At 42.5% G+C, this 25097-nt stretch overlaps 1 protein-coding gene across 3 annotated transcripts in view; it reads right to left on the reverse strand.

Moving 5' to 3' along the window:
* KCNIP2 (potassium voltage-gated channel interacting protein 2) overlaps positions 1-25097 on the reverse strand; it is a 344365-nt gene that overhangs the window by 172459 nt on the left and 146809 nt on the right. Inside the window, exon 1 of one of the 3 annotated variants that reach the window (XM_075843004.1) lies at positions 15677-16330. The exons of the other annotated variants lie outside the window; for them this stretch is intronic. Coding sequence (XP_075699119.1) covers positions 15677-15764 — 88 coding nt within the window. The 5' untranslated portion in view covers positions 15765-16330. Of the gene's footprint in view, positions 1-15676; positions 16331-25097 lie in introns of those variants that run through there. 3 annotated transcript variants of the gene reach the window in all.

Consider the following 25097-nt stretch of genomic DNA (forward strand, 5'->3'; position numbering starts at 1 on the left):
AATTCCTCCGCAACTGTCCGCATCAATGCCGCACAGAATCTGCGTTGCAGATTCTGCAGCGGATCTGCACAAAATGTGCAGAAAATTGATGCGGACTGGCCGCTGCGGACTGCAGGAAAAGTGCTTCTCTTCTCCCTATTCAGTGCAGGATAGAGAGAAGGGACAGCACTTTCCCTAGTGAAAGTCAAAGAAATTCATACTTACCGCCCGTTGTCTTGGTGACGCGTCCCTCTTTCGGCATCCGGCCCGACCTCCCTGGATGACGCTCCAGTCCATGTGACCGCTGCAGCCTGTGCTTGGCCTGTGATTGGCTGCAGCCGTCACTTACACTGAAACGTCATCCTGGGAGGCCGGACTGGAGACAGACGCAGGGAGTTCTCGGTAAGTATGAACTTATATTTTTTTTTACAGATACATGTATATTGAGATCGGTAGTCACTGTCCCGGGTGCAGAAACAGTTACTGCCGATCGCGTAACTCTTTCAGCACCCTGGACAGTGACTATTTACAGACGTCTCCTAGCAACGCTCCCGTCATTACGGGAGCCCCATTGACTTCCTCAGTCTGGCTGTAGACCTAGAAATACATAGGTCCAGCCAGAATGAAGAAATGTCATGGTAGTAAAAACAATACGCTCCGCAGCACACATAAGATCTGCGGACTTCATTGCGGAATTTTGACTCTCCATTGAAGTCAATGGAGAAATTCCGCCATGAGTCCGCAACCAGTCCGCCACTGCTCCGCAACAGACAGAGCATGCTGCGGACACCAAATTCCGCTCCGCAGCCTATGCTCCGCAGCGGAATTGTACGCATCGTGTAAACGAACACTGCTAAATTAAAGTGAAAGTCAATGGAGAAACGGCTCCGCTGCGGATTAACGCTGCGGAGTGTCCGCAGCGGAATTTAAGTGAAATTCCGCTATGTGTGAACCCGCCCTAATACTGCCCCCTATATACAAGAATATAACTAATATAATACTGCCCCCTATATACAAGAATATAACTAATATAATACTGCCCCCTATATACAAGAATATAACTACTATAACACTGCTCCCTATATACAAGAATATAACTACTATAATACTGCCCCTATGTACAAGAATATAACTACTATAATACTGCCCCTATATACAAGAATATAACTACTATAATACTGTCCCCTATATACAAGAATATATCTACTATAATACTGCTCCTATATACAAGAATATATCTACTATAATACTGCTCCTATATACAAGAATATATCTACTATAATACTGCTCCTATATACAAGAATATAACTACTATAATACTGCCCCCTATACACAAGAATATAACTACTACAATACTGCCCCCTATATACAAGAATATAACTACCATAATACTGCCTCCTATATACAAGAATATAACTACTATAATACTGCTCCTATATACAAGAATATAACTATTATAATACTGCCCCCTATGTACAAGAATATAACTACTATAATACTGCTCCTATATACAAGAATATAACTACTATAATACTGCTCCTATATACAGGAATATAACTACTATAATACTGCCCCTATATACAAGAATATAACTACTATAATACTGCCCCTATGGATAAGAATATAACTATTATAATACTGCCCCCTATATACAAGAATATAACTACTATAAATACTGCTCCTATATACAAGAATATAACTATTATAATACTGCCCCTATATACAAGAATATAACTACTATAATACTGTCCCCTATATACAAGAATATAACTACTATAATACTGCCCCCTATATACAAGACTATAACTACTATAATACTGCCCTTATATACAAGAATATAACTACTATAATACTGCCCCTATATACAAGAATATATCTACTATAATACTGCCCCTATGGATAAGAATATAACTATTATAATACTGCCCCCTATATACAAGAATATAACTACTATAAATACTGCTCCTATATACAAGAATATAACTATTATAATACTGCCCCTATATACAAGAATATAACTACTATAATACTGTCCCCTATATACAAGAATATAACTACTATAATACTGCCCCCTATATACAAGACTATAACTACTATAATACTGCCCTTATATACAAGAATATAACTACTATAATACTGCCCCTATATTCAAGAATATAACTACTATAATACTGCCCCCTATATACAAGGGTATAACTACTATAATACTGCCCCCTATATACAAGAATATAACTACTATAATACTGCTCCCTATATACAAGAATATAGCTACTATAATACTGCCCCCTATATACAGGAATATAACTACTATAATACTGCCCCCTATATACAATAGAACTGCTCTTTCTGAGCTTGGTGGTTTAAGTGGCTTGTGAACTAAGTGGAGTTCTAAAACCGGAGTTCGAAAAGAGGAGTTGAAGCCCCAGTAAGTACTCTTCTTTTTCTTTGACAATTGTTCGCTGTTTTGGTGTAACTTGGATAATGGATAGCAAGATTGGAGGTTTTCTTCAGTGCACAGTTTGTCATATGTATACACGACTGGAGCCGGAGTTCCAGGGTGAATATCTCTGTGGCAGATGTGAGCATGTTGTTCACCTGGAAGCTCGTATTAGAGATCTGGAGGAGCAGAATGCAACACTGAGGAGGATAGACAATTTTGAGCGGAGCTTGCTGCTCACAGAGCATGCAGTTAGTGGGTTAGAACTGGAGGGTGAAGACATGGGTGAGCAGGATCAGGTAAGTAGCTGGGTTAATGTAGTTAGGGGCAGTAGAAAGGGGTCAAAGACAAGGAAGGCCGATCCGGTTTCTGGCATTCCAAGCAAAATTGCCAGGTTGGGTGATGATGCGAGGGTGTCAGTCTCAGAAAAGGCAGCCCTAGTGGATACTGATCTCCCTAACAGCCGGGAGAACAGCCCAGCTAGTAGTCGGTGGGATGGTAATGCAGGCAAGCCAAGACAATTGATAGTTGTAGGGGATTCTATAATCAGGAAGACGGATAGAATAATTTGTCGCCATGACCGCCTCAACCGAATGGTTTGCTGTCTCCCTGGTGCCAGGGTTCGGCATGTGGTGGAACGGGTGGACAAATTGCTGGGAGGGGCTGGTGATGATCCAGCTGTCGTGGTCCATGTCGGTACCAACGACAGAATAAATGGTAGGTGGAGGAGCCTTAAGAATAATTTTAAAGAACTAGGCTACAAGCTGAAGGGAAGGACCTCCAAGGTTGTATTCTCAGGAATACTGCCTGTGCCATGCGCATCACAGGAAAGACAGCGGGAGCTTAGGGAGTTAAATGCATGGCTGAAGTCTTGGTGTAGAGGAGAAGGATTTGGGTTCCTAGAGCACTGGGCTGACTTTTCATTGGGGTACAAACTGTATTCTGCAGATGATTTGCACCTAAATGGAAGGGGGTCCGCTGTGCTGGGGGAGAGAATTCTAGCTGGGGTGGCGGAGTATTTAAACTAGGGCTGAGGAGGGAGGTCAATGTAGAAAAAAAAGGGGTAGCCAGGTTAGAGAGGGGTCAGACTATATTGGTGGGGGGAGAAACAGAATGTGGGGAGAGGACTAGACAACAAGATAAGGAGATCCTTTCGTTACAAAACATCAGTGTAAATAAAAAGGACCGATTAATGTCAAATCACATTTCTGATAATAAAAGTGAAAAACTGACAGGCAAGTTAAAGTGTATGTTCACAAATGCCAGAAGTCTAGCAAGCAAAATGGGGGAGCTGGAGGCCTTGATACTGGAAGAAAATATAGATATAGTTGGTGTTGCTGAAACATGGCTGGACTCTTCACATGACTGGGCTGTAAATCTACAGGGTTTTACACTTTTTCGTAAAGACAGGACAAATAGGAAAGGTGGTGGTGTATGTCTGTATGTGAGAAGTGATATGAAGGCGAGTGTGAAAGAGACAATAGTGGGTGAAGACTGTGAGGAGGTTGAAACCTTGTGGGTGGAACTAGAAAGGGAGGTAAACACTGAAAAAATTACTTTTGGTGTAATCTATAGACCCCCCAATATAACTGAGGAGATGGAAGGTCAGATATATAAACAGATGGAGCGGGCTGCACAGGCGGGTACTGTAGTGATAATGGGAGATTTTAATTTCCGGGATATTAATTGGTGTCATGGTTCGGCTTCAACTGCAAAGGGGAGACATTTCCTCAACCTGTTGCAGGAAAATTTTATGGGCCAGTTTGTGGAAGACCCGACTAGAGGTGAAGCTCTGTTGGATCTGGTCATTTCTAATAATGCAGATCTTGTTGGGAATGTCAATGTTCGTGAAAACCTCGGTAACAGTGATCACAATATAGTTACATTTTACCTATACTGTAAAAAACAAACGCAGGCTGGGAGGGCAAAAACATTTAATTTTAAGAAAGCCAATTTCCCCAGGATGAGGGCTGCAATTCAGGATATAGACTGGGAAGAACTAATGTCAAATAATGGAACAAATGATAAATGGGAGATTTTCAAATCTACTTTGAGTTATTATAGTGCAAAATTTATTCCTACAGGTAATAAGTATAAACGACTCAAATTAAACCCCACATGGCTTATACCTTCTGTGAAAGGGGCAATACATGACAAAAAAAGGGCATTTAAAAAATACAAATCTGAGGGTACATCTGCAGCCTTTGTAAAATATAAAGAGCTTAATAAAATCTGTAAAAATGTAATAAAATTAGCAAAAATACAAAATGAAAGGCAGGTGGCCAAGGATAGTAAAACAAATCCTAAAAAATTCTTCAAGTATATAAATGCAAAAAAGCCAAGGTCTGAACATGTGGGACCCCTAGATAATGGTAATGGGGAGTTGATCACAGGGGATCAAGAGAAGGCAGAGTTACTAAATGGGTTCTTTAGCTCTGTATATACAACAGAAGAAGGAGCAGCTGATGTAGCCGGTGCCAGTGCTGTTAATATATCAGTTGATATACTGAATTGGATGAATGTAGAGATGGTCCAAGCTAAATTAAATAAAATAAATGTGCACAAGGCCCCAGGACCAGATGGGTTACACCCTAGAATTCTTAAAGAGCTTAGTTCAGTTATTTCTGTCCCCCTTTTCATAATATTCAGAGAATCTCTAGTGACTGGTATAGTGCCAAGGGACTGGCGCAGGGCAAATGTGGTGCCTATTTTCAAAAAGGGCTCTAGGTCTTCCCCGGGTAATTATAGACCAGTAAGCTTAACATCCATCGTGGGGAAAATGTTTGAGGGGCTATTGAGGGACTATATACAGGATTATGTGACAATAAGTAGCATTATAAGTGACAGCCAGCACGGTTTTACTAAGGACAGAAGTTGTCAAACTAACCTAATCTGTTTTTATGAAGAGGTAAGCAGAAGTCTAGACAGAGGGGCCGCTGTGGATTTAGTGTTTTTGGACTTTGCAAAGGCATTTGACACTGTCCCCCATAGACGCCTAATGGGTAAATTAAGGACTATAGGTTTAGAAAACATAGTTTGTAATTGGATTGAGAATTGGCTCAAGGACCGTATCCAGAGGGTTGTGGTCAATGATTCCTACTCTGAATGGTCACCAGTTATAAGTGGTGACCCCAGGGTTCAGTGCTGGGACCACTATTATTCAACTTATTTATTAATGATATAGAGGAAGGGATTAATAGCACTATTTCTATTTTTGCAGATGACACCAAGCTATGCAATATAGTTCAGACTATGGAAGATGTTCATGAATTACAGGCAGATTTAAACAAACTAAGTGTTTGGGCGTCCACTTGGCAAATGAAGTTTAATGTAGATAAATGTAAAGTTATGCATCTGGGTACCAACAACCTGCATGCATCATATGTCCTAGGGGGCGCTACACTGGCGGATTCACTTGTTGAGAAGGATCTGGGTGTACTTGTAAATCATAAACTCAATAACAGCATGCAGTGTCAATCAGCTGCTTCAAAGGCCAGCAGGATATTGTCGTGTATTAAAAGAGGCATGGACTCGCGGGACAGGGATGTAATATTACCACTTTACAAAGCATTAGTGAGGCCTCATCTAGAATATGCAGTCCAGTTCTGGGCTCCAGTTCATAGAAAGGATGCCCTGGAGTTGGAAAAAATACAAAGAAGAGCAACGAAGCTAATAAGGGGCATGGAGAATTTAAGTTATGAGGAAAGATTGAAAGAATTAAACCTATTTAGCCTTGAAAAAAGAAGACTAAGGGGGGACATGATTAACTTATATAAATATATTAATGGCACATACAAAAAATATGGTGAAATCCTGTTCCTTGTAAAACCCCCTCAAAAAACAAGGGGGCACTCCCTCCGTCTGGAGAAAAAAAGGTTCAAGCTGCAGAGGCGACAAGGCTTCTTTACAGTGAGAACTGTGAATCTATGGAATAGTCTACTGCAGGAGCCGTCACAGCAGGGACAGTAGATGGCTTTAAAAAAGGGTTAGATAATTTCCTAGAACAAAAAAATATTAGCTCCTATGTGTAGAAATTTTTCCTTCCCTTTTCCCTTCCCTTGGTTGAACTTGATGGACATGTGTATTTTTTCAGCCGTACTAACTATGTAACTATGTAACTATAATACAGCCCCCTATATACAAGAATATAACTACTATAATACTGCCCCCTATATACAAGAATATAACTACTATTATACTGCTCCCTATGTACAATAATATAACTACTATAATACTGCCCCCTATATACAAGAATATAACTACTATAATACTGCCCCTATATACAAGAATATAACTACTATAATACTGCTCCCTATATACAAGAATATAACTGCTATAATACTGCTCCCTATATACAAGAATATAACTACTATAATACTGCCCCCTATATACAAGAATATAACTACTATAATACTGCCCCCTATATACAAGAGTATAACTACTATAATACTGCTTATTATCTCCCATGTTCCCCCGGTTGCTCCTTGTAATGTAGAAGCAGACAGGCAGGCGCACATATAATTGCTCATATAATATGAAGGATGATCTGCATTTTTTTGTGGTTAATAAATAAGCTGGAATAAATTAATATATGATACCGGCCGCACAGCATTTATTTACTACATGAAATACAACATGGATATGTTTTGCGTTCTATGTAAAGCCTTTGTTGCTGTCGGGTGACAACACTTCAATGTGCCGCTTCTATTTATTACACCGATCCTCTCCATGGCAACAGATAATGTTTTCTTTAGAAAAAAACAGGCGATTAAAGAAATATTAAGATGAGGAAGCCATATCCAGGCGTGAACATGTGACTGCGGGGAAGGGGGGAGGGGTGTATGGAAATGCATTAACATGACTCATTTGGAGAGTCTAATGAGAAGAATAGACCAATGATTTATCAGAGACTTAGGAGCTGTTATATGTAATTAAATATTAAAAATGCTTAAAGGAACACTCCAGGCCAAACTGATACATTATTCTATGCCTAGTGCAGGGTCTGGGGGGGGGGAGGTGCATGACACTGGGATTCTCATTTTGGGGTTATTTGAAACGTCCTGTTTTCTGAAGCTCACTTTGCTGTGTAGACTGGGACAGATTTAGCAGAGTGTTGGAGATTTTATGGCAGCTCTGTTGCACTGTTGGATGCTTGGATAAGGCACGAGGGTAACATTATACACACAGATACGGCTCTGTATGCTGCTCCCATCTCTCCCTGGAGACTGTAATGATCTAGGACATTTCTCTGTTCATTAACTCCCATTCATTGCAAGTGCCATAAAGTGTATACACCCTGCTATGTACTGTCTACAGAGACAACACAGAAAAGGAGTGTGTACCTCCAATATGGCCGCCACCAGGGAGAGCTTTTACAAATAAAATATAAATAGCATGTAGAAAAAACTTCCGCCGACTTACATCTAAATCATGAAACTCAAATTAAATACATGAGACGTTCCCTTTACGATGTTAGTATACATAATGTATGGCAAGCTCCCGCTCTTAAAGGGCATGTCCACAATTCTGCTGGTTGATAGGAAACAGTCAAAAAGCTTGTCATCAAACACAGCCCTAACAGCTTAGCGGAGCTCCTATAATACAAGGGGCAGTAAGTCTTTTCGCTATCACATTACTGTACAGGGCCTGGTGTACAGATGACACTTTCCAGAATGTTAAACACTAGAACAAGCTCTGTGCAGACACCAAACAAGTAGAGAATACTGGGAGATTTCAGCTAAGCAGCCGGCAGAATTGTGAACGCAGCTCTGGAGTATAATACAGACTGTAACTCAGGATCAGTACAGGATAAGTAATGTAAGTACACAGTGACTCCACCAGCAGAATAGTGAGTTCAGCTCTGGAGTATAATACAGGATGTAACTCAGGATCAGTACAGGATAAGTAATGTAATGTATGTACACAGTGACTCCACCAGCAGAATAGTGAGTGCAGCTCTGGAGTATAATACAGGATGTAACTTAGGATCAGTGCAGGATAAGTAATGTCATGTATGTACACAGTACTCCACCAGCAGAATAGTGAGTGCAGCTCTGGAGTATAATACAGGATGTAACTTAGGATCAGTGCAGGATAAGTAATGTAATGTATGTACACAGTGACTCCACCAGCAGAATAGTGAGTGCAGCTCTGGAGTATAATACAGGATCTAACTCAGGATCAGTGCAGGATAAGTAATGTAATGTATGTACACAGAGACTCCACCAGCAGAATAGTGAGTGCAGCTCTGGTGTATAATACAGGATGTAACTCAGGATCAGTACAGGGTAAGTAATGTAATGTATGTACATAGTGACTCCACCAGCAGAATAGTGAGTGCAGCTCTGGTGTATAATACAGGATGTAACTCAGGATCAGTACAGGGTAAGTAATGTAATGTATGTACATAGTGACTCCACCAGCAGAATAGTGAGTGCAGCTCTGGAGTATAATACAGGATGTAACTCTGGATCAGTACAGGATAAGTAATGGAATGTATGTACACAGTGACTCCACCAGCAGAATAGTGAGTGCAGCTCTGGAGTATAATACAGGATGTAACTCAGGATCAGTGCAGGATAAGTAATGTAATGTATGTACACAGTGACTCCACCAGCAGAATAGTGAGTGCAGCTCTGGAGTATAATACAGGATGTAACTCAGGATCAGTGCAGGATAAGTAATGTCATGTATTTATAAAGTGACTCAACTTATTATGTAGATTTATATTATCTGTAAATGATGAATTAGTGGATATTCCCTTTCATTTTCCCAAACTACTTTTGAGTACAAAACTTTTTGCGCAATTCAAGACTAAAATTTGAACAGACTATTTTAACAGCAGGATTTTGATTGTGACAGATCAGGAAAGCGGCATCATTACACCGCCGCCTCCTATGATGTCTGCTGCCGGCTGCTGATAAAATAAAGCATTTGTCTTTCTGTATTCTGTTTCATGATTGCAGGTCTGGCAGTGCTGGATCTCTGCTGCGAGTCCTGTATAATTCATAAATGTGGCATGTCAGCTCCGACCACCCCGATATACCGCTTAATGGGGCATGTCTGGTGGCCATAATCTCATTAACAATATAGAAAAAAGGAAAACATCATTCTAAAAAATGTCAGGAAGAAAAGGGGCTATTTATACGGATCTGTGACCTTGGACAATGTCATTGCTGCAGACGACGGACAGTCACAGGACTGAATAGGGGAACATTTATATGAGCAGTGGAAATGACATGTCCCATTGTTGCACAGCTGGGTAGGGTCACAGTATCGGCCATTTGTAACTGGACATTTATTTCATTAATATTCGTCATAACTGGATTGCAATTCAATTGTGTTTAGGTTGAATGTTATAATGACAGAATTCAGAGCTGTGCTGTATTTAAAGAGACAGACCCCTTAATGACAATCCCTACTTAGGCAGCTGCACTTGTGTATTAGATGTAGTGCGACTAGAAATGTTTGCAACTTGCGTATCTATCTTTTTCCTCTGCAGGTTTCTGTAAATGTACATTTTCTCTCAATAAGGGAGTGATCAGGCTCAGGTGTGATGTAGAAGTGTGTACTTTGCTGTGTGCTTTGACCAATCAAATGCCACCACAATACATTCCTCCATTGGCATGATACACACACACACACACACACACACACACACACACACACACACTCACACACTCACGTTGGGGGAAAGAAACTTAACATGACTCCCCTCCTCCTTCCTTCCCTCTCACAGCACGACTCTCACACACAAGATGAGGCAGGGGGACTGTAAAATTATCCCACTCCATCTGCCTCCACTTTCACAACATGAGTCTTAGGCCGGGTTTACACGATCGTGTGCGTTTTGCGCACGCAAAAAACGCGGCGTTTTGCATGCGCAAAAGGCACTTAACAGCTCCGTGTGTCATCAGTGTATGATGCGCGGCTGCGAGATTTTCTCGAAGCCGCCATCATTTTGACACTCCGTTTGGATGTTTGTAAACAGAAAAGCATGTGGTGCTTTTCTGTTTACATTCAGAGTTTGACAGCTGTTGCGCGAACCACGCAGTTCGCACGGAAGTGCTTCCGTGCGACCTGCGTGGTTTTCACGCACCCATTGACTTCAATGGGTGCGTGATGCGCGAAAAACACTGAAATACAGAACATGTCGTGAGTTTTACGCAGCGCACTCACGCTGCGCAAAACTCACGGACTGTCTGCACTGCCCCATAGACTAATATAGGTGCGTACGACACGTGTGAAAAGCACGCGCGTATATTACGCTCGTGTAAATGATGCATTACACACATGCTAAGGCCAAGAGACTATCATATGATTTCTCTCTACTTGTGCAAAAACACTAGAAGGGCCCCATACTCCTAAATAGCTCAGCATAGAGCACCCCTATAGCTCAGTCCTTTACATGCAATCTAATAGGCAGTATGAAGCTACCTTTATGGTGGCCTTGTTACCCACTGGACCCCTGTGCAACTGCACAGGCTGCGCATATGGTATGTCTACCCCTGAGACTCACACAGAGACTAAAGGAAAGATACTGCTGCAGCTGCATCCCCCTCCTTAGTATTTATTGTATTACTGTAGAAGGATTTTTTGTGACTGAGAAGGTTTCTGACAGTAACAGAGAAACCATAGGCAGAGGGAAGAAGAGGAAGATGTCACTTTCAGGGTATGTTCACACGGCCTATTTACGGACGTAATTCGGGCGTTTTTGCCCCAAATTACGTCTGAAAATAGCGCCTCAATAGCGTTGACAAACATCTGCCCATTGAAAGCAATGGGCAGACGTTTGTCTGTTCACACGAGGCGTATTTTACGCGCCGCTGTCAAATGACGGCGCGTAAATAGACGCCCGCGTCAAAGAAGTGACCTGTCACTTCTTTGCCCGTAATTGGAGCCGTTATTCATTGACTCCAATGAATAGCAGCGCCAATTACGTCCGTAATTGACGCGGTGTTCAAGCGCCTGCACATGCCGTTACGGCTGAAATTACGGGGATGTTTTCAGGCTGAAGCATCCCCGTAATTTCAGACGTTACGGACGCCCTCGTGTGAACATACCCTTAGCTAAAAAGACATATTACAACGTTTTATGTATTTACATGTAGTACTGATTTATACAGAAACAATCACAACCATAGGTACGCTTATAAATCACAGGCTCTATAAGCCAACAAGCGCATATCCACCCACTAAAGTTTTGAGGAGCGCTCTTAATAAAGGTTCCACCCATATGGAATATATGAAGATATTAAACACCATTTCCCACTACATGTAACTAAGAAACTGTGAATTGTCTAATCAACAATTATCCTGGACATAAATGGTGGGTGACAACCACTAATTGTCACGATTACAGTATCCTGTGTGTCAGTCTTCACTTTTTCTGCCATTCTATTCATGAATTAGGAAGCTCAAAATGAAGAGTGATATAGATCCCCTCCACTTAGAGATTTAACTACCTATATCATATGTTATATATTATGTTATACTTTGTTTGCACCCAGAACAGTGAGGTTTATTATACATGCGTGTATATTGGCCCAATTATATCGGTTAGGTGTTATCCGCTATCCTGAGCTATGCTGCAGAACATCGAATTGCTAGAAAACGCAGACAAAACGACACTGCAGCTCTGGCATTGTATGAATGAACCAGGAAGCTCAGCATGAACAGTCATAGATTCTACCCAGGAAGACAAAAGAAAAACGACTGTAAACGGTCAAATGATTGTGTTTTGTGAACACATTCTGCGTCACCCCTGGACTGGCCCTTTAAGATATAAGGACTAAATACCGACACACTTTGAAGATCATCGTATATTGTCAATTCTTATGTAATGACCCCCGATTCCGCAATGAGAAATACAAACCTGAAACCCAAATATTTTTGGCATCCAAATTGGGCAATAAAAACCATAAATCTATATTCAGAGCTACAGGGTTTAGTGGCACATTTAGAGAGTGAAAGTTGGCTTCGCCATGTCCCTGGCACCCATATGCCAGCACACTATGCAAATTGCCTGCCATGCTGGAAAGCACTCAATTTGCAATTAGTGCCAAGATGAGAATCAAGTGAAAACTACAGTGTAAATGAAATCCTGCCATGCCAAGCATGAATCCTGAGCAGAAACGTGCTGGTGCTTGTAGTTTCCTCATGATCTAATAGCTGGATGTAAACTATGACGACAGGGAGGCTTAACAACGGTCTGTAATGACTTCATGCTTATGTAGCAGAGCTGAATTTGTAATTTTTCCTCTGTGGGTTACATTACTTGTGTAGCATACTAACTCTCTGAGTTACAGGAGGTTTCAACCGCCATTCCATGAAAAAACAATCAGAAAACATAGCAATATAAAATTGAGTTGCACCAAATGACAAACTCAGCTCTACGGAATCAACTTAAATTCTGCTGCGTCTGACAAATGTTCGGCTTTCATATATCTGTAGATGAATATGACAATTTTATGAGAGGACAGCAAATTCTCATACAAAAGTGCAGCTGGTTATATATATGACACTATATTGGCGCTGTATATACTCTCTGAACACTGTATGCGTTATTTATCTGGGCAATACATGGCTCTAGCTAAAAATTATTTGCACTATGTGGGCAATGTGTGACATTCTCCGGACACTATTAGGGTATGTTCACACGGCCTATTTACGGACGTAATTCGGGCGTTTTACACCTGGAATTACGTCCGAAAATACGGCTTGAAAGCGTTGACAAACATCTGCCCATTGAAAGCAATGGGCTGACGTTTGCCTGTTCACACGAGGCGTATATTTACACGTCGCTGTCAAAAGACGGCGCGTAAATAGACGCCCCCGCCAAAGAAGTGTCATGTCACTTCTTCAGACGTAAATGGAGCCGTTTTCCATGGACTCCATGGAAAACCAGCTCCAGTTACGTCCGTAAGGGATGCGGCGTTCAAGCGCCTGCACATGCCGTTACGGCTGAAATGACGGGGCTGTTTTCTCCTGGAAACAGCCCCGTAATTTCGGCCGTTATGGACGCTGCCGTGTGAACACTGCACTGCACTGCATTCATTGATTATCTGGGTGTTGTATGCACTATTTATCTGGGCACTGTATGGCAACGTTAATCTGGGCACTGAATGCGCTGATTATCTGGGCTCTGTATGGCAGCATTAATCTGGGCACTGCATGGACTGATCATCTGGGTGTTGTATGCACTATTTATCTGGGCACTGTATGGCAACGTTAATCTGGGCACTGCATGCATTGATTATCTGGGTGTTGTATGCACTATTTATCTGGGCACTGCATGGACTGATCATCTGGGTGTTGTATGCACTATTTATCTGGGCACTGTATGGCAACGTTAATCTGGGCACTGAATGCGCTGATTATCTGGGCTCCGTATGGCATTAATCTGGGCACTGCATGCATTGATTATCTGGGTGTTGTATGCACTATTTATCTGGGCACTGAATGGTAATATGACTATACAGGATGCCCTATTTATCTGGGCACTATGTAGAAAATGTTGGTATTTTTTATCTGGGGGCTTTATACTATTTGTATACTATTTGTTTGGATACTGTGTGATACTTTAGGTGCGGTTAATGTTTTCAGGGATGTTGTTTGGGGCAGAAACTTGGGATGTGTTGAAACTAATCCTAAAGATTTTGGTATTTCACTAACTACAAGCAACAGGCTCAGAATCAGATAAATCAGAATCTGACGGTCCAAATCCGAGGCGAGACTTGGGCTTCTGTTTTGGTTCAGCTTGGCACATGCAATGATGTCCATTGTGCCACCTCTCACTTCGGTCACTTGAGTTCTGTTTGCCCTGTAGGCATCAGTGTATGTACCATGCAGGCGGGTGGCCAGAAGAGGAGCATAGTAACACAGGCCAACAAGGTGACTTCCTTGTGCCAACCTGTGTCAGGACATGCCCTAGACATAGTACTGACTGAAGGGCGCACTGGGCAGCAGGGTACTGCATGGGATATATGGGAACTGTATACACTATGTGTGTTCTGTATGCACAATGTGGCACTATATGGGCGTTATACGTTAAGACATGCAGCGTTTGCTGCATTGTACTCTGAACTGTGGACTTTTTTTTTTTAAATAAATGCTAAATGACACACTCAGCTCTGCTACATCTCAATATATATATATATATATATATATATACATACACACACACACACATACAGTATGTCACTTTCTAAAATGGTTCTCATGTTTGCACATCCTTGCATTTGGAATATATCGCACTACATCATTTACCCTTGACCTTGGAGTAGCAGCACTTTGTATAAGGCACGTGTGGAATCTATTCTCCCCTGAGATAAACTATACAAGGCACTTTTAAAAAATGGTGACACAAATGAATAGACAAACCTAAAAGTCCACCTTAAACAGAGGCGAGCGCTAAGTAACCGGGTCAGCAGTGTTTCCTTATGTACTTAATGATGAAAGAAATGTAAGACTGGGAATTTAACCCTGTGGTGACAATCCCACTCCTTAGGCTCAATCCCAGATCATTGCAGAAATAGATTTTCTTTATTACAGTATGAAAGTCATCAATGTATGTAGAGATGTAGCAGATTTGAGTTTGTCATTTGGCCCAGCTCATTGTGAATCATGATGTGTTTGTTACCTGTGGTTTTACTTAGGACTGTAAACCTTCTGCATTATCTTAAAGGGTTTCCCACATCTAATATGCACTGTATATAGTCTAGATGTGCCATAATCCCAATCAGTTGGGGTCCTACTACTGGCACCTCCATAGACCCCATCCAACAGAAAATGAATGGCATATCCAATCAATATGTTGTATATTTCTGTGATGATAAAGAACAACCTTTTAAGTCTGACAATGCATAAAAAAGGCTAAATAACAAATCCAGCTCTGCTACATCTGTACATGAACAGGTGTATCAGGGAGGAATTTGTCATTACACTCCTAGGTGCTGCATTGCGAACATTCTCTGTGTCCAGCAGTCCTATGTAAAACCCCAGTTAACACAAACTCAGCTCTACTACATCTGCACTATATAATCTATAAGATCTTATATACACAGATACTTAAAAAAAAAAAAAAAAGGGAACCATACCAAGCATGCTGGTTCTTGTAGTCTGACACAATTAGTCTACAGACAATAAGATGTGCCAAATGACAAACCAGCTCTGCTACATCTGTATAGCCAATGCCCAGATTTATAGGTCACAAATGAGAAGATACAGCAAACACAAGGTTCTTTAAGATATTGGACCCTACCTTGTGTCAGGGTCCCGGTGACAAACTGGTAAAAATATCGAGCAACTTTACTGAGCTGCCTCTTGCACCTCCTCTGGCACCTACTCATTTCGCTCCGTCAGACCGGCGATCGCAAAGGACAATGTCGATTACTCTACGATCTAGCAGAGCTGTAATTATCTCCTGGGCTGGAAGAAACAGATTCTGGGATAGCTCAAGAAACCGAGGAAGATGCAGAGTCCTGCGAAATGCAACGTCCCACGCGTTTCACCAGGAATTCATTAGAAAGAGATATTGCACAGTTCTCAGCAATTTCACACTTTTCACGCCAACAAGTCGGGTCCTCGGATCTCTGATCTGGAGCGTGAAGGCACGTGGCTGCCAGGGTTGATGACTTGGCTAACGGCGTCCGCTTAATTGCATCTTCTTTAGATTGTTGGATTTTTTTTTTTTTTTAATAAAGTTACATTGCAGGAAAAAAGGATTTCACCCTTGAGGACTGTAAACCGGTTTTAAAAGCAAATGCAGAAAAAAAAAAAAAATGTTGCCATTTTTTTTTCGCAAAAAATTGCAAACGTCTTGATCTGCAACCGCAGATGGTGATGTCATGTGCGCGGAATATAAGTCATCGCATGTGCTGCTCTTCCGCACTCAAACAGGCTGCGAGCTAAAGCACCAGTTCATGCCACCGCTTCTGTGAACTGGAGGTGATTATGGTTGGCATGACAACCACAGACTCCACGGGCATGGTTATCCAATAGCGACTCTGCTGCATGTGTCTTGTTTGGAAATAGGAAAAGGGTGTAAATTATAAAGGACGGCAAAGTTTTAGGAAGTGGGGGGGGGTATGAATATTTATGCAACAAAGAGCCCGGAGGTTCTTTAGGTAATGCTCAAACAGGCAATACAAAGTTATAAAAAAAAAAAAAAAAAAATAAAAAAATTCTCAGATGAGATGAGTGGCACCTGATGGGCGATTAAGTAGGTAAATGCTTATTGTAGGGCTCTCAGGAAATAATAGTCGTCTCCTGGGAGAGCTCCGAGTGCAGCCGCAATGACTGCTAGCGAGTTCTTCTATGAAAAGGATTTATCCAGGTTATTTATTTATATTTTATCATTATATATATTTTTATTTTTTTTATTTAGAGTTAATTTTTTTATTAATTTATTCCAAATTTTTTAATTTGTTCATCACCCTCGTTGTGGGTTTCATTGACTATTTCATCACTTTTAACGACATTAACCTCACCAGAACCCCGGCCCACAGCGGATCCAGCACATCATCGTGGCTTCCGTTTATAACACTAATGTGAACAAAGCCTTAAAGGGGTTCTCCGACCCATAAAAATGAGCCCTAACTTGGATAAGTGACTAAATATAAGATAGGGTTTCATCAAGACAACCCCTTATTCAATTTAAGCCAGTGATCAGCTGATCGCCGCGGTCGGCTTATGATGGCTCCAGAAGTTGTGGCTGGACATACATTTTCCCTGCAGTGGCCACTGCAGGGCGAATGTGGTATTACAAGCCGGACGAAAGGGAGACCAGAGTGGGAGTTTCTCTTGGTTAGGCCAGGGCTATTATCTCACCTGCCCACATAATTGCAAAGTGATATCTTCTTCATTGGCTTCTATGGGGAGAGCGGATGACCTGAATTAGCAAACGAGGGTCACAGGACCCCCATTCCACCGATAGGTTAGGTTCTGTGGATATGCTGCAAATGTTTATGATGGGGACACTAAACCTAAAGTTTATCATCTTTTCTTCATTTGCGGTGAGGTGAATGCAATCTGTAGTTCTCTGTTATCAGCCATTACAGTCTGAAGACAATTAAAGGGGTATGCCACATTTAGGGGGTTATATGTGCTCACATTTTGCAATGTTAATGATAAGATTATTTAGTCCCCAAGAGTTTTTTCAGGGACCACAGATGCAGCAGTGGGGGTTGGGATCATTATTTTCAAGCCTGCTTCTATATATATATGCGGCTGTAATAACACGCTCCATTGAACTCTATGAACACGCAGCAGTAATGTGTTTGTCATTTGACACTCTGTAAAGCATGGAGTATTTATTTCTTGCAGAGCTAGTTGCAAACATCTAGGGGGACTGATCATAGGACCCTACAAAATGTGTACCAGAGCCCCATTACTACTGTGGTACTCTTATGTGGCAGAGGGCCTGACTACGACTACAAGCTCTATAGTTATGGCAATGGGCATTTATCTATATAGGAGGTCACCTCCTGCAATATTTACTTCCATCTACCATTCAAATTCTAATTCCATTGGGCATTCATGATACAAAATAATGTGTATTGTATCACCTAAAAAGAAAAAATCTCCAGATGTAGCAGAGCTGATTTTTTGTATTGTGGTAACTTATTGTGGTTTACCTGTAGCCCTATGGAAAACTACAGGCAGCAAATTGCATTATCCGGATGAGTTATGCCAAATGACAAACTCGGCTCTGCTACATCTAGGAAACTCATATTCGCCACATCTGCAAATCCATCTGCACAATGTTCCCTTGAATTTAGATTCTCCAGGAGATTAGGACACATCAAATGGAAGGTGACCGGGACTGTGCTTAGCATTAGCCATGTTTATGAAAAATGCATGCGATGGGACTGTATTAAGTGGTAACAGCGCGCAGCACGTTCATATAACGCAGTCACGTATCAGGCCTGACAGAGCTCACAATGCACGGCAGCATGGAGAACAGTGCGCACCAATCAGATAAGCGCAGGAACAAAACCCGCCATGAATGGAGAAGACGTCCACGCGGTAAGAAGGTTAACGTATGTAGAGGTGACGGGTAAATACTGGCATCCATTCACTTCACGGGAACCCCAGGGCTACGTGCCGACTTCATGTGCAATTTTAGTTGTGCAATTTTCTGAAAAAACTAAATCAAAGCGTAATATTGGCATCATATAGAACAAATAATAGTACCATCCAGTGCCCACATAACACTGCCATGCAGCGCCCTCATGATAATGCATTATAGAGTTTACGTAATCCCTCCATACAATAAATATGGCACGGCATACAGTGCCCGCATAATACTTCTCACCGCATGTGTCCAACAGTCTCATGTAATGTCCACAATAATACAACTATTAGATGCAGCCTGTATGGTAGCGCCACACACTATATACATAACAGTTCCCTCTTAGTACTGCCATATGGTGCCTACATAGCACTTCCATATAACAGTAGCATACAGCGCCCACATTATACTGCCAAACAGTGATATCACAATACTACCATATGGTGCCTTACATAGTACGGTCATGCATAGCCATAGTATATAATATCTACAGAATACTACCATAAGAGGACTTTATAGTAGTGCCATATAGTAAATATATAACTGTCATACAGTGCCCATATAACACTGCCAAACAGTGGCATCACAAGACTGCCATATGCTGCCTACATAATACTTCCATATAGCATAAGAATAACCGTAGGATGCAGTGCCCACATAATATTGCCATACAGTGACATTACCAAACTGCCATATTATGCCTTACATAGTATTGGCATGCAGTTTATACATAACCATGACCTATAATACCTTCATAATACTACCATATAGCATATACCGAACAGTGCCCACATAATACTGCCATATGGTGACTACATAATACTGCCATATGGAATTTACATAAGTGTCATACAGTGTCCACATAATACCGCCATACAGTGCTTTCACAAGACTGCCATATAGTGCCTACATAATACTGCCATATGGTACATACACAACAGTAGCATACAGTGCCTATATAATACTGCCATACAGTGCCCTCACAGACTGCCATATAGTGCCTACATAATACTGCCATATGGTATGTACATAAGGGTATGTTCACACGGCCTATTTACGGACGTAATTTGGGCGTTTTGGCCCCGAATTACGTCTGAAAATAGCGCCTCAATAGCGCTGACAAACATCTGCCCATTGAAAGCAATGGGCAGACGTTTGTCTGTTCACACGAGGCGTATATTTACGCGCCGCTGTCAAATGACGGCGCGTAAATAGACGCCCGCGTCAAAGAAGTGACCTGTCACTTCTTTGGCCGTAATTAGAGCCGTTATTCATTGACTCCAATGAATAGCAGCGCTAATTACGCCCGTAATTGACGCGGCGTTCAAGCGCCTGCACATGCCGTTACGGCTGATATTACGGGGATGTTTTCAGGCTGAAACATCCCCGTAATTTCAGCCGTTACGGACCCCCGCCGTGTGAACATACCCTAACAGTGCCATACAGTGCCCATATAATACTGCCATACAGTGCTTTCACAAGACTGCCATATGGTGCCTACATAATACTGCTGTGCAGTATATACATAGCAGTGGTATAAAATGTCCACATAATACTGCCACAAGATGACTTTATAGTAGTGCCTTACAGTAAATACATAAGTGTCATACAGTGCCCATATAATAACGCCATAAGACGCCTACGTTCTACAACCATACAGTATAGGCATAATACTGCCAAAACATGCCATATAGTGGGGTGAGAGTATGTACATGACCGTACTATGCAGTGATACAGTGTCCAAATACCAGTGCCATACAGTGTACACAAAATAATCCCATCACCAGCGCTATGGAATTCATGACACCGCTTCAAAAACAGCGGGTCATGCATGGTGTCGTGATGTAGACCACGTAATGATGGAAGAAATTGCCACACTGCCCATGCTTTAATCTGGACCTGGGTATACCCAAATATTGCAATTAGGCGCTCCCCAGTAAATTAAAAATATCAAAAGACCCCCACAAACTGCACGTCGTCATTGACAGGTAAGGGTGAGGTTTGCGGCCCCTGTTATATACTCCCTTAGGGCTCGTCCACACGCTGCGGAATTACCGCGTTTTTTCTGGATGCAATTTCGGATGGAGGAAACACAGCAGAATACAGTAGCAGCAAAGTGGGGGAGATATAACAAATCTCAGCCAGACGCTGCATAAAAATTCGGAGCCAAAATTGACCTGCGGTGCGTATTTTTCGTACCGCAGAGTGTCAATTCCCGCAGCGGAAAGTGCACTGAATTGCTGCGTTTTTCAGAGGAGATGTCGCCATCTCCCAACATTGAGAAAAACGCCGCAAAATCCCCACCATTTTCTGCTGCAAAAAAACGCAAGAGATGGTGTGTTTTTGCCGTAGCAGAAAGCCTTTGAATTTCAACGGAATTGCTGCAGAAAATTTCTGCAACAACACCGTTGTGTGTGGACAAGCCCTTAAAAGTGTCCGGTGTGTCTTCAGGAACGTCTCAGCTGATTGGTCAATATGGAACACATCGGAAACCATTCTCCTGCCCCCCTAACTCCAGCAGCCACTAGATGGTCCTTACTGAACAGAACGCCGTGCCATCTGGTATCTTCACCATGGGCTCACGGATAATGATATCAGATGACATTTCTATATACATCCAGAGGCTGAAACCCTGTACAGACCTAATAGAGCTGAGGGTTTGTTACAATTGTATCCAGGCTAGACAACCCTCTGTGAACTAAACGGGCCGAAGGCCACTCTTTTTACCTGCACTGATACATTGTAACAAACTATCAGGACAAGAGAAAGATTTGTGCCGCTGTTGTGTTTACACTACAGAAAACTGTAAAGACCGGATATCATTGCAGCATATCCTCAGCTGTGAAAAGTATTAGATCTGAATGGGTTTTCAGCTTAGGGTATGTTCACACGAGGGCGTCCGTAACGGCTGAAATTACGGGGATGTTTCAGCCTGAAAACATCCCCGTAATTTCAGCCGTACCGGCATGTGCAGGCGCTTGAACGCCGCGTCAATTACGGCCGTAATTGGCGCTGCTATTCATTGGAGTGAATGAAGAACGGCTCCAATTACGGCCAAAGAAGTGACAGGTCACTTCTTCTACGCGGGCGTCTATGTACGCGCCGTCATTTGACAGCGGCGCGTAAATATACGCCTCGTGTGAACAGACAAACGTCTGCCCATTGCTTTCAATGGGCAGATGTTTGTCAGCGCTATTGAGGCGCTATTTTCAGACGTAATTCGGGGCAAAAACGCCCGAATTACGTCCGTAAATAGGCCGTGTGAACATACCCTTAAAGGAGAAAACACGGTCTTCAAATTAATGGCCTATCCTTAGATTTTTATTACATTTAGGGGGGTCCGACTCATGGCACTCCCCCTGTTGTTCAGCTGCCTTAAGGGCTGCGGCAGCTCAGTCCCAATCAAATGAATGTGTCTGGGCTGCAATACTAAAAGTACGGAGAAGTGCACGGTAAACAATGAAGGGGACGCGGCAGGTCTAATGATCTAATATTGATTGCCTATCCTAAAGATAGGCATTCAATTTTAAAGAACCGGGTGACTCCTTTAAGTTATTGTCCCATTCACTGACAGCAAGCAGTGATCTTAAAAAAATAGTGAGAAATGGAAACATGAAGTATATTAGAAAGTTGTACATAAAAGATCTGCAGATGTAGCAGTTTTGATTTTGTGCATTGTGATAATTCATTGCAGCCCTATGCAAAATCAAGGGTAGCAAATTGCATTGTCATCATGAGTTGTGCCAAATGACAAACTCAGCTCTGCTATGTAGGTACCCTTGACCCTGCTACATCTAAGAAACTTATCTCCGCCATATCTGAAAATCATTATCAGAAAACTGCTTTAACTACGGATTGGATCCGTCCTACAGGTAACTGCTGACGGGATAACAACCGCTGACATTTGTTGCGCCCTTTCACCACATAGAAGCGCGTCAGTGAACAGAGATCTCCTGTCATGGGCGGACGTCATGCCCAGATTATGAGACGTTTGACTACAACTCCCCACTGCATTATGGTCCAAAATTTCACAAAAAACCCCACAAAAAACGCACTTAAAGGGGAACTGTCCTTTTTCTTTTGGATGTACAAGACATAACGATCTCGAATGGGCATGTAGATGATGGAGAGAGGGGCTGCCCAATGACAGGACTTGACCCTTAGCAGCCAAACTCTGGGTCTGCATTTATGCCCATGGAATGGCAGGACATCCAAGAGCTCCAAATTTTTCCCTGTAATAATTTGGTAGTGTCATGACACTCAAAAATCATGACACTGTCCCTTTAAGACCAAGTTCTAAGAATTTTAACCATAATATATTCAATTTGGATGAGAATAGGAAAACAGTCTGCTTTATTTTTCCAGAAACAGTGCCCCCTGGTAAACAGGCTGTGTCAGGTATTGCAGCTCAGTCCCATTCACTTAGAAGCTGCAATACCAGACACGGCCATGGACAAGGGTGGCACTGTTTCAGGGAAAAACAAAGAAGACTCTATTTTCTGTTCTTCTATAACCCCTTTAATTCATGGGATGCGAGTAAATGTCCTCTCCGGGCCTCCTTCCTTCCATCATGTCTACACGGTCCGCACTTCTGTATATAGATGAGCTCAGTTATTGAATATTTGGATTCCAATTACAGCCAGGATTTCAGAGCGGCTCGGTAACACTAGAGCAGACAGACAATCATGGCAGCGTCTCCGGTTTCCCGCTTCGCTTCACCTGCCGCTTACTCAGATGAACTGCAATAGAAACAAGATTAGTGGCAGGAACAGATTATTGGCCGCGCTGTAGAGTAACAGCATTCACTCCTTTGTACCGAGAACCCGCCGGGACTAATCGTTCGGTCGACCAAGGATTGACTATAGCTGCGTATTGTTGTCATTGTTTCCAGCCATTGCTCTGTGTACCGGCCCTTTAAGACTCGGAGCCTCATATATCTCATTTAATATCTAGAAACCCCACATTCGGTCGCACACGCGCGTCTCCAGAGTGGCCCGAACTCGCATTGTACTACTTATGTAACTGTTCAACTGGGTCAGTAAAGGCTCTGTCCTCGCCGTCACCCCTCCCCCACGAACAGCGTCCTTCGTTTTTCTTCTTTTTTAACGTATTTGAAATAATTCTAGTCTAAAATTTTTTTAAAAATTCCATTGATAGTCTTATAGAATTAAAGCAAATCTCACCAGGGGCGTAGCTAGAGGCTCATGGGCCCCGATGCAAGAATTCTTACTGGGCCCCCCCCCCCCCGCAAACTTCTCATGGCCGACGGTCCACTTTCAGCTGCATCGCTGGGTCTCCTAAGTGACCCAACAATGCAGCACTAGCAGCCGGGGGCGTCACTAAGGCTGGGTTCACACACACTATTTACGGACGTAATTAGGGCGTTTTAGCATTGAATTACGTCCGAAAATGCGGCTCAAAAGCGTCGGCAAACATCTGCCCATTCATTTGAATGGGTCTTAGGGTATGTGCACACACACTATTTACGTCCGTAATTGACGGACGTATTTCGGCCGCAAGTCCCGGACCGAACACAGTGCAGGGAGCCGGGCTCCTACCATCATACTTATGTACGATGCTAGGAGTCCCTGCCTCGCTGCAGGACAACTGTCACGTACTGAAAACATGATTACAGTACAGGACAGTTGTCCTGCAGCGAGGCAGGGACTCCTAGCGTCGTACATAACTATGATTCTAGGAGCCCGGCTCCCTGCACTGAGTTCGGTCCGGAACTTGCGGCCGAAATACGTCCGTCAATTACGGACGTAATTAGTGTGTGTGCACATACCCTCACGATGTTCTGTGCCGACGGTCATTTTTTTTTACGCATCGCTGTCAAAAGGCGGCGCGTAAAAAAGTGCCTGTCACTTCTTCAGACGTAAATGGAGCCGTTTTCCATGGACTCCATGGAAAACCAGCTTCAGTTACTTCCGTAATGGACGCAGCAAAAGACGCCTCCACATGCCAAAAATTACGGTGCTGTTTTCTCCTGAAAACAGCACAGTAATTTCAGCCGTAACGGACGCTGCCGTGTGAACATACCCTCAGGGCTTAAAATGTCCGGGAAATAGCCCCAATACATATGTGTCCGCCCCAAAAAAAAGTGTGTATATGAGACAGCATAGCATATCTATAGCACTACGACCCTATAAACTATGGATAGGATTAGATACAGTGGCTGAGCAGACAGTATCACACATGATAGGATTAGATACAGTGGCTCAGAAGGCAGTATCACACATGATAGGATTAGATACACAGCTCAGCAGACAGTATCACACATGATAGGATTAGATACAGTGGCCCAGCAGACAGTATCACACATGATAGGATTAGATACAGTGGCTCAGCAGACAGTACCACACATGATAGGATTAGATACAGTGGCTCAGCAGACAGTACCACACATGATAGGATTAGATACAGTGGCTCAGCAGACAGTATCACACATGATAGGATTAGATACAGTGGCTCAGCAGACAGTACCACACATGATAGGATTAGATACAGTGGCTCAGCAGACAGTATCACACATGATAGGATTAGATACAGTGGCTCAGCAGACAGTATCACACATGATCGGATTAGATATAGGGCCCAGCAGACAGTA

Source organism: Rhinoderma darwinii, chromosome 11 (assembly GCF_050947455.1).
Source record: "Rhinoderma darwinii isolate aRhiDar2 chromosome 11, aRhiDar2.hap1, whole genome shotgun sequence".
Classification (NCBI taxonomy): domain Eukaryota; kingdom Metazoa; phylum Chordata; class Amphibia; order Anura; family Rhinodermatidae; genus Rhinoderma; species Rhinoderma darwinii.